Source organism: Suncus etruscus, chromosome 9 (genome assembly GCF_024139225.1).
Source record: "Suncus etruscus isolate mSunEtr1 chromosome 9, mSunEtr1.pri.cur, whole genome shotgun sequence".
NCBI lineage: Eukaryota > Metazoa > Chordata > Mammalia > Eulipotyphla > Soricidae > Suncus > Suncus etruscus.
The window spans coordinates 59,490,220-59,506,123 of NC_064856.1; the positions used below are offsets into that span (position 1 = coordinate 59,490,220).

At 39.2% G+C, this 15,904-nt stretch overlaps 1 protein-coding gene across 2 annotated transcripts in view; it reads right to left on the minus strand.

The window, feature by feature from the left end:
- SBF2 (SET binding factor 2) overlaps positions 1 to 15,904 on the minus strand; it is a 394,504-nt gene that overhangs the window by 13,605 nt on the left and 364,995 nt on the right. For both annotated transcript variants that reach the window (XM_049780980.1, XM_049780981.1), the window contains 2 exons: positions 4,739 to 4,865; positions 1,174 to 1,301 (listed from right to left, as the gene is read on the minus strand). In XM_049780980.1, coding sequence (XP_049636937.1) covers positions 1,174 to 1,301; positions 4,739 to 4,865 — 255 coding nt within the window. The remainder of the gene's footprint in view (positions 1 to 1,173; positions 1,302 to 4,738; positions 4,866 to 15,904) is intronic.

Consider the following 15,904-nt stretch of genomic DNA (forward strand, 5'->3'; position numbering starts at 1 on the left):
ATTTTTTAGATAAAGAAAGGGACCTAAACAGAAACCCTTGGTTACCTGTACTCCTCAATTCAAGAAGAGCGTCATCAGGAGGAGAGTGGTGTTATAATGCCTGAGGTCTAGGACAAGGGTCTTCTGGCCTTATACAGTGATATTGATTACTAACAGTGCCTGTTCTACCAGTGGTTCATAGAGAGATGTGATTTAAGTAATACAAATTAAGTGCTGATGTCACAGTATTAATCTAATGTGGTCTATTTGAGGCAGACTTAATATAGATGTTCATGATAAAGTCTGGTTGTCCCTGACTTCTATGCTGGATTTCTAATTTCCCTGCTTCCCACAGAGATTCTTTATGACTCTGGAACAATGAAATTAGGGAAGTATTTTCTCAAATTGAAGTTGGAGCTACATCCAGCAGTACTCATGGGACTGTGTGTATTTGCACTTGTTTCCTTCATGTAAAGCATGTACTCTAGCCCTACACTATCTTTCTAGCCTAGGCTTTTCTTTTTGTTTTTAAAGATTACTTGATCTGATAAGGTTTCAAGTTTCTTGATCTTTCTCTCTGGAAAAACCATCTTCCTTTGATTTTTTTTCTTTTGGTCACACTTGGTGATGCTCAAGGGTTACTCCTGGCTCTGAACCATGGAATTATGCCAAACAGTGCTCAGGGGACCATATGAGATGCTAGGAATCAAATCTAGGTCGGCTACATGCAAGGTAGGAGCCCTACCCACTGTACTATCACTCTGGCCTTCCTCTGATTGTGTGTGTGTGTGTGTGTGTGTGTGTGTGTGTGTGTGTGTGTGTGGTCTGTGACGATTTTTTTTCTTTTTTCTTTTTTTTTGGTTTTTGGGCCACACCCGTTTGAAGCTCAGGGGTTACTCCTGGCTATGCGCTCAGAAATCGCCCCTGGCTTGGGGGGACCATATGGGACACCGGGGGATTGAACCGAGGTCCATCCGCTTGCAAGGCAGACACCTAACCTGTAGCGCCACCTTCCCGGCCCCGTGTGACGATTTTTATGTGTGGTCTCTACTCTCATAACTCTAGTCTGTAGTTTTCTAAAAATTTAAGCAATATTTTTATATGAGACCTAATTAAAGAATCTTATATATACTAAAAGAATACATTTAATACAAAATATTTAAAAAGTTAAACATAAATTTTTCCTTACTGTACCTCTATTTCCACTCGTGAATACAAATAATTAAAGAAAATGGGACTCTTCTTGTGCATTCTATCAATACATTCCCAAATACAAATTCCTTTTTTGGCTGGCTTGTCTCCCTTATCATCAAATAAAGTTCCTGTTAATCCAAAAACAAAATGAACAGAAATTAAATAAAATCAAAACTTTTCCTAAAAGTATGAGATAGCAAATACAAACTGGAATATGACTTATGGCTCCAGAAACAGCAACTATGTTTAGAAAATGTAACAATAGGCCCGGAGAGATAGCATGGAGGTAAGGTGTTTGCCTTTCATGCAGGAGGTCATCAGTTCGAATCCCGGTGTCCCATATGGTCCCCTGTGCCTGCCAGGAGCAATTTCTGAGCCTGGAGCCAGGAATAACCCCTGAGCACTGCCGGGTGTGACCCAAAAACCTCAAAAAAAAAAAAAAAAAAAAGTAACAATAATTGCAGATCAAAATATAGGAATAAACAGCTATAAAGAAACACAACAAAAATGGAAAGAAAATCACTGAGATTTCATAGGCATTTAGCAACACGTCCAATTCTACATCCTAAAGCCCATATCAGGAGACATTTTACTCACCTCTCAAGAGAAAATAGAAGGGCAGGGTTGATTTTGGCAAAACTCAGTTAAAAACATAATTCTATGTTTCTTTTTTAAGTTGTTGGCTATTTAGCATGAAGTCATTTAGAATTTTTTTTGGTAGTTTATATATACCACAAGTTCTAGTCACAGAGGCTCCTGATGACAGAAGGGTGTGATCTGCTTCCTTGAGAGACTTCGAAGCCCAATTTAGGGGAGGCAGTTTGGGAATTCCTGACTGTATCTCTTAGGCTATTAGAAAATCTATTATTTACATGAACCCACTTTGTTTTAAATAAGGAGGAAAGTGTTAGGTTGAAGAAAGAGGTTTTTCTTTAAAAGGTCAGGAATGGTACTTCTTTTAAGGAGCGCGATCTTGCTTGAATAAAATAAGTCAAAAGTATTTCTTGGAGGGGCTTGAGAGATAGCATGGAGGTAAGACTTTGCCTTGCATGCAGAAGGACGGTGTTCGAATCCCGGCATCCCACATGGTCCCCCAAGCCTGCCAGGAGCGATTTCTGAGCATAGAGCCAAGAGTGACCCCTGAGCGCCACCGGGTGTGACCCAAAAACCAAAAATAAAATAAAATAAAGTATTTCTTAGAGATGGGGAAATGGGGTCTTCCCAAGTTGTGTTTAGGGTCCTTGGGGACCATTCCAGGTGATACTCTGCCAATAGGCCAAAGAGTTCAAAGCGAGGCCTGATGAAGGGGTAGTGCTTAGGCCCAGTGGTGTTGGGAACCACTATGTTCACCCTGGCAATACTCTGGTGTGCTGGGGATTGCACCCACGTCTTTTGGATACAAAGCATTGTACCTCTGACCTCTAAATTATCTCTCTGGCCCAATAAACATGTATTTAACCAGTTTATCAGAAAAGAATGCCTCATCCTAAGGAAGCACAAAATTGTACAATATTTGAAGCCTTAGAGAGTAATTTTTTCCTTTCTACCTTCTTAATTTCAGGGTATAATAAAGTAGTTCTCAACTTTGGTTATGTAAAGTCTTAAAAGGATTTGGTTTTGGAAAGGTAGTACAGTGGGTAGAGCATTAGCCTTGTATGTGGCCAATTCAGTTTCGATTCCTGGCACTCCATATGGTTCTCTAAGCAGCTCCAAAGTAATTTCAGACCACAGAGCCAATAATGAATGAGCTCATGCAGAGCCAGGTATGGCCCCAAACAGAATAAACTAAGGCTATAAATATATCTTGATATATCTTGATATTTAGTTTTTACTTCACCAATCAAATCTGAGTTTCTGAGGCCAGATCCCACACAGCAAGCATTTAAAAGCTCCCCAAATCACTCTAATGTTTTGCTTAATGTCTTCCCCCAAGGTTTCTGATAATGATGTATGGAATGGCAATCCTATGCCTTAACAAAGATTTGAAAGTATGAACAGAACACAAAATGGTCCACCTGAAGCTTACTCTAATAACTAAAGTATGACATACTAGATAATTTAATGCTCTGGAAATGTTTTCTGATTTCATAATTTAAACTGAGATAGAAGTGACTTGATGCCACAGAAGTCCTCTTTATAAAACGTCAGGTATACATGATATACTGAATAAAGCTGCTTTTGACTTTTCCTGGTGGGAAGTTTGCTATACTTGGCAGTGCTATGGGACTACTCCCAACTTGGTGCTCAAGGATCACATGGGTGACCATGTGGTGTTGAGAATTGAATTCAGTACACATGAAACGAAAGTTTTTTGAGCTGTCCCAGCCCCAGGCCCTAATTTTTCTATTTCTTTGGGGAGAGGGTGGGGTTTAGCTCAAATCTTGCTGTGCTCAACACGGCCGTAATATTTGGAGTTTGAATAGAAAGAATGAGGTATAAGCAAAGCAATTCTTTAACTCCTATATTATTTCCACAGCCCTTGATCTTTCTGTCTTAATAAAAATTATGTGTTTTTCTTCTTTCTCCCTTAATGACGAAAGAATGCAGATCTCATGGGATGTTTTCAGAGGGTAGGATGACCTTCAGAATCTCTTGGACTGTTATTAAAGCTTACATGACTTGAGGGACTATGGAGACAGAGAGCTTAAAGCTCTTGTTTTGCATGCTGCTAATTCCAATTTGAGTTTGGACTCTGCTCAGGATTGCCCCCTGACAATGCTTAGAAGCATGGTGCTGGGGATTCCAACCAGTGCTGTAGCTAGCACAGCTGCATGAAAATTACATGTTTTACCTCCTGTATTATCTTCATGATCCTCTGACCTCAGTTTTTAATCCCCCACACTAGTCCTTCATAAACTGCCAAGGTAGCTCTGGTGGCTTGGAGAATCCTAGCATCACAGTGCTCAGGAGTTCTGTATCTTTGGGTCCTTGCACTGAACAGGCAGTTAAGTTGACTAGGGAATCTACATGATGCTACTCCCTCCAAATAGAATAATAATCATAATAGATAATCTAGCACTTCCTTTGAACAAGCAGCCATACTAAGAAGTTTACAAATGTTTCCTAATGTGATTAACAAGACATAAAGGGCTGGAGCTATGAAGGTCCTCATTGCCTGCCACTCCCTTTCCCTTTCTTTGTTGTAGCTCCAGAGGGTCATACACATTTGGGTGCAGAACTTGTCAGGGGTACACCCATCTAGAAGAGATGCCTAAGTAATCATCTGACTTGTGAAGTGCCAAGGACGAACCTCTAAGCTATATGCCAATACTTATATAGCAAATCTCCAAATCTGAGCACTCATTCATGTCCAATCTATATTTGTAGAGTAAAACTCTAAAATAAACTTGCACACTTGGGGTATATTATTTATAGAGTTCGTCATCAAACACATGCAAAACCAGGAAAGGATATATATGTCTATGTCCGTCCGTCCGTCCATCCTTCTGTCTATCCATCCATCCATCGCAGCAAATGGATCATACACATTAAAGGGTTCACAAAAAGGAAACCCTCCAAACATGCAAAACTAACAAAGAAGGAAGAAGGGCCTGAGCACACATACCATGCTCTAGTCTTTCATAGTCAGAATCCAGGAGAAATGTTTTAAAGCGATTTGATACGCAGTGAAAAGCCAAGAATTTTAAGTAATAGAGATTAAATTCAAACTCGGTTGGATACTGGTTGTGAACCTGAAACACACAAAGCAAAGAAAGGATCATGAATTAGGATTCAGTATTAGATTTTACACATTTTGGTAAAAATATAAACATTAAAAATTCCTTTGCATTTTTTACACTTTTTTTGATTGAAGTTCTGATGTACAGTACTTTTAATCACATTTTCATGAAGTTTCTTTGTATTTCTTTTTCCTTCCTTCCTCCCTCCCTCCCTCCCCCTCCCTCCCTCCTTCCCTCCCCCCTCACTTCTTTCCTCCCTCCCTCCCTCCCTCCCTCCCTCCCTCCCTCCCTCCTTTCCTCCCTCCCTCCCTCCTTTCCTCCCTCCCTCCTTCCTCCCTCCCTCCTTTCCTCCCTCCCTCCCTCCCTCCCTCCTTCCTTCCTTCCTTCCTTCCTTCCTTCCTTCCTTCCTTCCTTCCTTCCTTCCTTCCTTTCTTTTGGTTTTTGGGTCACAAATGCTCTACCTACTGTACTATCTGGATATTTTTTATTTTTTGTTTTTGGGTCACACCCGGTGGCCCTCAGGGGTTACTCCTGGCTCTATGCTCAGAAATCGCTCCTGGCAGGTTCGGGGGATGGACCATATGGGATGCCAGGATTTGAACCACTGTCCTTCTGCATGCAAGGCAAACGCCCCACCTCCATGCTATCTCTCCAGCCCCAGTTTCTTCGCATTTCTTTCTTTCTTATTCTTTTTCTTTTTTTTTTTTGGGGGGGGGGGTCACACCCAGCAGCACTCAGGGGTTACTCCTGGCTCTATGCTCAGAAATCGGTCCTGGCAGGCTCTGGGAACCATATGGGATGCTGGAATTCAAACCAATGACCTGAAAGGCTCATGAAAGACTAACGCCTTACCAACATGCTATCTCTCCGGCCCCTTCTTTGTATTTCTTAAAGCAAAATACAACTTAACAAAAAGACGGTGACATTTCACTGTATTGGCTTGAGACTAGTTGACTAGATATTTGAGACTACCTGACCATGAGGAGGGACGGGCACCTTTCTGAGCACCTAGGGAGTGTCAGACACCACGTTGGGAATGGGGAGATACTTGTGAATAATGTCATTTAATCTCCATAACAATGTACCAATTGGAATTATTTTTCCATATTACTATAATTTAGTGCAAGTGTTTAAGTAAATATATGATGATTTGGTACACATACTTATGACAATGATTACGGTTCATTAATACCTCTATCACCTTACATCATATCGTTTTATTTTTTGCAGGGGTATATGAGGCAAAAGTAACTGAAGATGTACTTACTTATTTAAAATACATAGCATACCATTGTCAACAGGAGTTCTTACTGCCAGAGTACTGAGCTAAGAGTAAACACTGAGCACTACAGGCTGTGGCTCTCAAACAAAACATAACCTGTTCCTCTAGGCTAAAGAGATAGTACAAGGATTTAAACTTTTGACACAGTTAACCTAAATTCAATCCCTTGTGCCTGGACTACACATGGTCCCCAGGCACTACAAGAAGCAAACTCTGAGCTATGCTGGGTGTGGCCCAAATCACTCCCAGTCTATTTATTCAATGAATTTTTTAAAACGTGTTTCCATATGCTTTGTGAGCCATATTGGATTGAATGTGGGAGTACAAATTCTCTTTGACATAGTTTTCTTTTTAATTCTCTCAAACATATACCCAAACTTTTATCATTTTAAAAGGTAGTTTGAGTTTTAATTTTTTGAGGTATTTTGGTGTTATTTTCTTTTCTTTTTAGCTTTTTTTAAAATTAATATCTTTATTTAAACACCTTGATTACAAATATGATTGTACTTGGGTTTCAGTCATGTAAAGAACACCCCCCTTTACCAGTGCAACATTCCCACCACCAATGTCCCAAATCTCCCTCCTCCCCACCCCACCCCCGCCTGTACTCTAGACAGGCTTTCTACTTCCCTCATTCATTTACATTGTTATAATTCTCAGTGTAGTTTTTTCTCTAACTTCACTCCCCTCTCTTTGTGGTGGAGATTTCACCCTTTGTGGAGAGCTTCATGTCCTGAGCTGGACCTTCCAGCCCCCCTCTTTTTGTCTCTGAGGATTATTGCGAAAATGTCTTTTATTTTTCTAAAAACCCATAGATGAGTGAAACTATTTTGTATCTATCTATTTCTCTCTGACTCATTTCACTCAGCATAATAGATTCCATGTACATCCATGTATAGGAAAATTTCATGACTTCATATTTTCTGACTGCTGCATAATACTCCATTGTGTATATGTACCACAGTTTTAGCCATTCATCTTTTGAAGGTCATCTTGGTTGTTTCCAGCGTCTGTCTATTGTAAATAGCATGGCAATGAATATAGGTGTGAGGAAGAGATTTTTGTATTGTATTTTTGTGTTCCTAGGGCATATCCCTAGGAGTGGTATAACTGGGTCACACCTGGCAGAACTCAGGGGTTACTCCTGGCTCTATGCTCAGAAATTGTTCCTGGCAGGCTCAAGGGACCATATGGGATGCCAGGATTTGAACCACTGTCCTTCTGCGTCTAAGGCAAATGACCTACTGCTGTGCTATATCTCCGGCCCCTGATATTATTTTCTATAGTGGTTGTACCAATTTATTATTCTTACCAATAGACATAGTGCTATTTCCCCATATCCTCACCATTTTTTTTAATAAGTCATTTTATTTCTAATGTAGTTTTGATTTGTATTCCCCTGATGATTTATGATGCTGAGTGTCTTTTCAAATTTACTTACTGGCCATTTGTATCTCTGGAGAAATGTCTACTCAGATCTTCAGCTTATAAAGCAAGGATACTGAGAATGTGCACAATTTGAGTGATTTTTCCCAAGATAATTCTACAGGGAAATAGCTATTTAATAAAACTTCATTTTCTTTCTTTCTTTTTTTCTTTTTTTGGTCACACCGGTGGTGCTCAGGGGTTACTCCTGGCTCTACACTCAGAAATCACTCCTGGCAGGCTCCGGGGACCATATAGGATGACGGGAATTGAAACAGGGTTGGTCCAGTGTTGGCCGTGTGCAAGACAAATGCCCTGCTGTTGTGCTATTGCTCTGGCCCCAGTACTTTTCTTGATTACTCTGATAACTTAATATTATTAGGACTCTAATTTGGAGGAGCCACTTCTAAGGTGAAGTAAAATGGAAATGATAATAAAAATGACCTTACATTGAACTTACAGGCATTCCAGGGTGATCACATGCTAGGTCTGGAAGCAGAAATCCTTTACAAGTGGAAAAATGCTTTCATAGCCTACTATACCGAGTGACTGGTCTCACCACAAACTCTGCACTCTACAATTATGTTATAAAGGTTAGATTCTTTCCCATGGTCCCTACCACTCACCCTGTTAGAATGGGAATTTGCATTGGTGTTTATAGAACTTCAAGGTGTGTGTGTGTGTGTGTGTACTATGTGCATGTGAGTGCATGTGTTCCCCTGTGAGTATTCTTGTGGGTTTGAGATTGAAAAGCAAACTGCCTCCATGCTGCAGTTAATTTGGCTTTTACTACTTAGCAACTATTTAAAAGAAAAGCAGTAAAAATTTCTTTCTTTGTGGATGCTGGGAATAAACCCAGAGTCTCACATACATAAGTCAAGTGCTATATTACTGAACTGCATCTCTGACCCCCGGATAATTTCGTGAAGCAAAACCCACCCAGATTAAAGCAAATAATCAAGGTTGACTAATACCTATATTTGGAACCTAACATCAAGAAATACAAGAAATAGGGGCCGGAGAGATAGCGTGGAGGTAAGGCGTTTGCCTTTCATGCAGGAGGTCATCGGTTCGAATCCCGGCGCCCCATATGGTCCCCTGTGCCTGCCAGGAGCAATTTCTGAGCCTGGAGCCAGAAATAACCCCTGAGCACTGCCGGGTGTAACCCAAAAACCACAAAAAAAAAAAAAAAAAAAAAAGAAATACAAGAAATAATTGAAGCCAGAGTAATAATATAGCAGGAAGGGCATTTGCCTTGCATGTGGCTGACCTGGGTTTGATCGTTGGCATCCCATATGGTCCACGGAGCATGCCAGAAGTAATTTCTGAGTAGAGTCGAGCACCCTGGGAGTCGTCCCCAAAGACCCGCCAAAAACAAAACAAAAAACTCAAGGAAATATTTACAATGAAGACAAATTTTATAATGAGAACTGAAAATCTAATTATTCACAAGACAAAATCTAGTACCCCAGAATTCTAATAATGAAGAAAAATGATACTTTCTATTTAATCCAACATCTCGGTGACCCACAAGGGAACTTTTCCTCCTTATTCTGTGCTCATAAATAACTCCTGGCAGGCTCAGGGGACAATATGGGATGCTGGGGATTGAACCCAGGGCCACACCCAGTGGTGCTCAGGAGTTATTCCTGGCTCTACACTCAAAATCGCTCCTTTCAGGTGTGGGTGACCATTTGGGATGCTAGGGATTGAATCCAGGTCTGTCCTGGGTCCACTACATGCAAGGCAAATGTCCTACCACTGTTATCACTCTGGCCCCCTACTCTTAACATTTTCTGAAGATTCTTCAGATAATTAATCATATTTTGATATAGTTTTAATTTTTTCTTTCTGATGTGGATGTAATATTATTATATTATTTCCTTGTATCATAGGCAGGTCCTTTTTAATACAATGGTGAACAGAAATGGAGAGGAGTCACTTATGTTTCTTTCCACTCTTAGAACATACTACTTTTTTTTGTTTGTTTGTTTTTGGGTCACATTCGGCAGCACTCAGGGTTACTCCTGGCTCTACACTCAGAAATCACTCCTAGCAGGCTTGGGGGGACCATATATGGGATGCCAGGATTCAAACCACCGTCCTTCTGCATGCAAGGCAAATGCCTTACCTTCATGATATCTCTCTGGCCCCAGAACATATTACTTTTAAGTATGATCTTAGGAGTTGTTATGTTATGTTCTTTTCGTGTTTTATTTTATTTGGCCACTATGGTGGTGTTCAGGCTCACTCCAGGCTCTGCTCTCAAGGATCATTCCTGGTTGTGCTTGGAGGTAGGGGGAAAACAGTATCAGGTGTGGGGGTGTTAAACACAGATCAGATGTGTGCATGTAAAGCACCTTACAAATGTATTATCTCTTCAGCCTCTTAGTGTATTTTAAAAATAAAATAACATACATTGTTTGATTCTTTTCTTTCTGGGGACACCCCTAGTAGTGCTCAGGGGTACTTGCTCTTAGCTCAATGCTTGGAAGTCATTGCTGGTAGTGCTTAGGTGCAATGCTAAGATAAAACTGCAAAAATCAAACATGGATCTCCTGCATGCAAAACATGTGTTCCAGACTGCTGTGCTATCTTCTATGGTTCCTATAGTTGGATAAAGCTTTCTTCTATTTCTGGTTTCCTAAGATCAAGTACTTCATATTTTATGTCTAACCATGTTTTTTGTTTGTTTGTTTGTTTTGGTTTCTGGGTCACACTCAACGGCGCTCAAGAGTTACTCCTGGCTCTACGCAAAGAAGTTGCTCCTGACAGGCTCAGGGGACCATATGGAGTGCTGGGATTACAACTGGGGTCTGTCCTGTGTTGGCTGCATGCAAGGCAAACACCTTACGGTTGTGCTATTGCTCTGGCCCAACCATATGGTTTTATTTTTCAAATTTCTTAATTTGGTAATTTATAATAATTTACAATGTGAAGTCAACTGTGAATTCCTCAGATAAATACCACTTGACCATGTATAAGATTCTTTTTTAAAAATTAAAATTGAGGCTACGTTGGTTTATAACATTATATACAACTGTGTAATTCAACATCTGGATATATTACAATGTGATCACAATAGAATTCTAATTCAGAACTAATACATATCCATCACCATAGGTACTGGAATGATAGTATAGGTATTTGCTTTGCATGCAGCCAATCCCTGGTATCCCATAGGGTCCTCTGAACCTTCTAGGAGTGATTGCTGAGTACAGAGCCAGGAGTAACTCCTGAGCACCACCGGGTATGGTCCTCCACAGAACAAAAACACACCCATCACCATAAAATTGACTGCCTTTCCCTCATATGTATATTAGCTTTTTGGGGGCTTTTTAAAAATGTTACTTTTGGTTTTGGGGCCATACTTAGATGTGCTTGAGGTTTATTTATTGTCTGTGTGTAGCTGTCACTTCTGGAAGTGCTGGGATTCAGACTGGGGTAGGGACCATAGGCAGTGCCAGCTACATACAGTGAACAGCTACATACAAACCAAGTGCCTTAGCTCCTATATTAGTTTTCTGGCTCATTATTTTGTTTATATTCAATAAATGAAAGAAATCATATGGTATCTGTCTTTCTCCATGAGCTTTATTATTAGGGGTGTAATACTCTAATAAACCAGCCATTCTTTCCCTCCAAAGCATGGCTTCACTCATGTAAATAGCTGAGTAGTATTTATTGAGCACCACAGCTACTTTTTTCCTTTTGGAAGGGCTAGTGCTGCTGTATTGCTTAGGGGTTATTCCCAGTGTGCTTGGGAGACCATATGATGTCAGGAATGAAATTCAGTTCTCCCATATGCAAAGCAGGCACATAATTGTTTGAGCTAGTTTCTCAGTCCTCCAGAGATATTGCATTTGGCAGGGTAGGGAAGGAGTGAGTGGTTGGACCATATCAGATACTAGGGGTTATTTCTGGCTCTGTGCTCAGGAGTGACCCCTGGAGGTGGTCAAGGGACCACATGTGGTGCAGGAATTTGAAACAGCAGTTTGCAAGACAAGTGCCTTAACTCTTGTACTACCTCTCCACCACCATCACCATATCATTTTTATACAGTCATTTACTGATAAACAGTTAGGCCATTTCTATGTTTTGGCTACTGTGAACAACACACTATTATGAACATAGGAACGCAGATATTATTTCAAATGAATGCTTTTGTAGCCTTTAGATGCTGGGGAGTGGCATTACTAGATTTTTATAAATATTTCCATTTTAGTTTTTCCTAAGTCTCTCCATACCCAATTTCCAGAAAGGCTGCACTAATTTCCATTCCCATAAAAATGGACATGTATTCCTTTCTTGCCACATACTTGACAACACTTGTTTCCAATCTTTGATATAGGCCATTCTTACATGTGAGATTTGGTGCCTCACTGTGGTTTTGACATAAATTTCCCTAAAAGTAAGTGATGCTGAAAGTTCAGTTTTTGTTTTCCATTTGTCTTCCTCAGAGAAGAAACTATTCAAATCTTTAAGTAATTATAAACTGGGCTAGCTATTTTGTTCATGATTTGTGTGAATTATTTTTATTTTGGATGTTAACTCTTTGTCATATGTGCAAATATTTTATTCAAACATCGTATTTTTCTGGCTATCAGTTGATGGACATGACTTTATTTTTGTATCAGGCTACTATAAAAAACACTACAGTTGTACTATGAACAACACTGTTCCTATACATGTATCTCTTTGAATGATCACTTTCCTTGTTAATGTTGGGACATCATCTGAGGGTCTCTTAAGAAGTTCTCTGGAGTAAAGGGCCATACCTGTGATACATGATCAACTGAGCCTTACAATATAGTGCAAGGACATAATATGGTGCTTACGTCTAAATATTATCATGAATTTTTTATATTGATTGTAATCAAATAGTTTTTATCCTTCATTTTATAAATGTGATGTAACATTTTAGGAACTGGAGAGAGAGCTTGGAGGTAGGGCATTTGCCTTGCATGCAGAAGGACAGTGGTTCAAATCCCAGAATCTCATGTGGTCCCCGAGCTTGCCAAGAGCTAATTCTGAGCATAGAGCCAGAAGTAATACCTGAACATTGCCAGGTGTGACGCCCCCAAGGAAAACAACAAAAATGTGATGTAACATTTTGATTGGCAAACAAAGGTAATGTGGGTCTCAAAATAAATTCTTTCCTTCTTCGTCTTTTTTGTTTTTTTGGTTGATAAATTTGAAAAAGATTGGTATGATAGGTTTAAAAACCTATTCAGGGGTAGGAGTGGTGGTACAAGTGGTAGGACATTTGCCTTGCATGCGCTAACCTTGGACAGACAGCAGTTTGATCCCCCAGAGTCCCATATGGTCCCCCACGCCAGAAACAATTTCTGAGCACATAGCCAGGAGTAATCCCTGAGCGTCACCGGGTGTGGCCCCAAAACAAACTAAAATAAAAACCTATTAAAAATTCACCAGTAGGGCCCGGAGAGATAGCACGGTGGCATTTGCCTTGCAAGTAGCCGATCCAGGACCAAAGGTGGTTGGTTCGAATCCCGGTGTCCCATATGGTCCCCTGTGCCTGCCAGGAGCTATTTCTGAGCAGACAGCCAGGAGTAACCCCTGAGCAACGCCGGGTGTGGCCCAAAAACCAAAAAAAAAAAAAAAAAAAAAAAAAAAAAAAAAATCACCAGTAAATTTACCTAGTCCTAAAATTGTGTATGTATAGTTTTTGATTATTCATTCTATTTGGATTTTCTTCATAGTTTAATTTTGTAAGATTTTATCATCTGTCTATCAATCTATCTATTATTTACTTTGGGTGGTGCTGGGAATCAAATTCAAGTCTTGATTGTAAAGCATAAGCCTGGCCATTGCCATTGAATCATATCATCTGCCTTGGAAGACTATGATTCTAAGAATTTATCCATAGCTCTAGGTTGTACAATCTGTTGGCATACAGATATGAGTAGTCACTATGATCTTATTTCTGTAGTATATTTTTTGTTTCTGATTTTATTTCAGTAAATCTAAAGATTTGTGAAATTATTATTTTTAGTTTTTAGAGCCACACCTAGAAACGCTCTCCTGGCTATGCTCTCAGAATTCGCTACTGGCTTGGGGGGGGGGACGACCATATGTGAATTTTAATCTATTCATTTCCTTTTATTATCTGTATTTTTCTGGCTCTACTTACTATAGCTAAAAAATTAGGTTATTTGAACTATATCTTATTTCCTGAGCAATCACTACTGCTTTTGCTGTATCCCATAGATTTTTCTATATTTTTCTTTTTCATTTGTCTCCAGGTATTTAAAATTTTTTCTCTATTTATTTAGTAGTTGTTGGGAGCATACTGTTTAATTTCAACCTATCTGTATTTCTAATTTCCAGCTTTTTTTGGTGGGGCACACCTGGTGGTATACAGGGCTTACTTCTGGCTCTGCACTCAGGAATCACTCCTGGCAGTACTCGGGACAATCTGGGATGCTGGAGATTGAACTTGGGTTGGTTAATGCAAATACTCTACTGTGCTATTGCTCTGGTCACATTTTTAGCTTTCTTCTATCTTATGTCTGGTTTGATGTTACTGTTGCCATATGACATGCTTTTTATTTAAATCTTAACTTTTTTGAGATTTGGTTTGCATTCCTACATCTGGTCTACCATTGACAATATTTCATGTACATTTGAGGAGACTATTCTTTTTTTAATGGAATGGCCTATTTTAAGTTCATCTGACTAATTTATCATTAAAGGCCACCAAAGTTTCCTGGTTTACTTGTTTTTGTTCCTATAATCATACCCAGAAATGCTTAGGGGCACTGTAAACTTGGCTCTGTAGTTGGTGGCCACTTTAATTGGCATTCATACTTTGCTTGCAGGAGACCAATTTTAAGCCCTGGTACTGTACAATCTTATGAGCACTGCCAGAAGACCATATAGTGGCTTGAAATTGGTCTTCTGCATGCAAGTTAAGTATTTAGATTGCCAAGCTATGGTTGATATAAGTGGAATACAAAAGTTCTTTATTAATATACTGCTGTCAATTTTTTCTTTTAGGTCTGCTAATTTTTGCTTTATATAGTTCATGCTTCTATGTCAGAAGCTTATATAATAAGCACAATTTATTCTTAGTAGATCATGTCCTTTATCTTTCTGTAATGACCACTTTTGCACCTTGTTACCATTTTTGGCTTGAAGTTTATTTTGTCTGATGTTATTATTAGTCTGGCTATCCCCACTTTCTTTGGTCTACAACTTGCCTGGAATTATCTGATTCTACCCTTTTACTTTGAACCTACACTTATTCAATGATGATAAATTTCTTCAGCCTCTATATGGAAAATTATTCATTTAATGTTCCTAACTGAAAGCATAACTGTTGGATAGAGCATTCTTGGTTAGACAATTTTATCTTTCAATTATTATGAATATATCATTTTATTTTCTTTTGACCTGTAAACTTTCTGTTGAGAAAAATGCTGAAAAATTTTCAGAAGTTCCCCAAATTAGTAAAGACTACTTTCTAGATTACTATTTTTTTTGGGGGGGGGGTCACACCCGGCAGTGCTCAGGGGCTACTCCTGGCTCTATGCTCAGAAATTGCCCCTGGCAGACTTGGGTGACCATATGGGATGGTCGGATTCGAACCACCGTCCTTTTGCATGCAAGGCAAATGCCCTACCACTGTGCTCTCTCTCCAGCCCCTAGGTTACTATTTTTTTCTCCTGCTATATATTACCTATAATATTGACTTCTAAGTTTTAATGTCATGAAGAAAGTATTTTTGAATCAAGATGACAAGGTGTTATAAATTTATCTAGTACTGTATTTGTATTTAGTTTGTAGCACTATAAATATGTATCTAGTTTCTTCCCCAGAATTTTAAGTATCTGAGAGCTATCATTTTATTAACTTTGTTCATCTCATCTCCTTCTAGAAAATTCATCTTTTGCCCCACCGCCCTGGTTCTGGGAATCAGACCTGGGGTTCCTACATGCAAAGCATGTAACCAATTATTCTGATTATTCTCTGGCCATGAAATCTATTAACCTTGTCACAATTTAAAAATTGACCTGGTCAGTTGCCAGTTTTTTTTGGTCTATTTTTTTCATTAAAAAAAAACCATAGTTCTCTTTCCTTTTTAACTGTTATCATTTCTAGAATTTAATTTTCCACCCAATAATTTTCTTGTCCATATGATATGCTCTATTTCCAAAACATTTTAATCTTTTTTACTCTTCATCTTATTTACTGAGTTCTTGAGATACTTTTTTTCCTTAGGGCTTCAATTTCCTAGGTCAAGTTTATTTTTTATTCATGAATTTGATTCCTGAGTTCACTGGAGCTGCTTTTCTTTTTCTTTTTGGTTCTTGGGCCACAC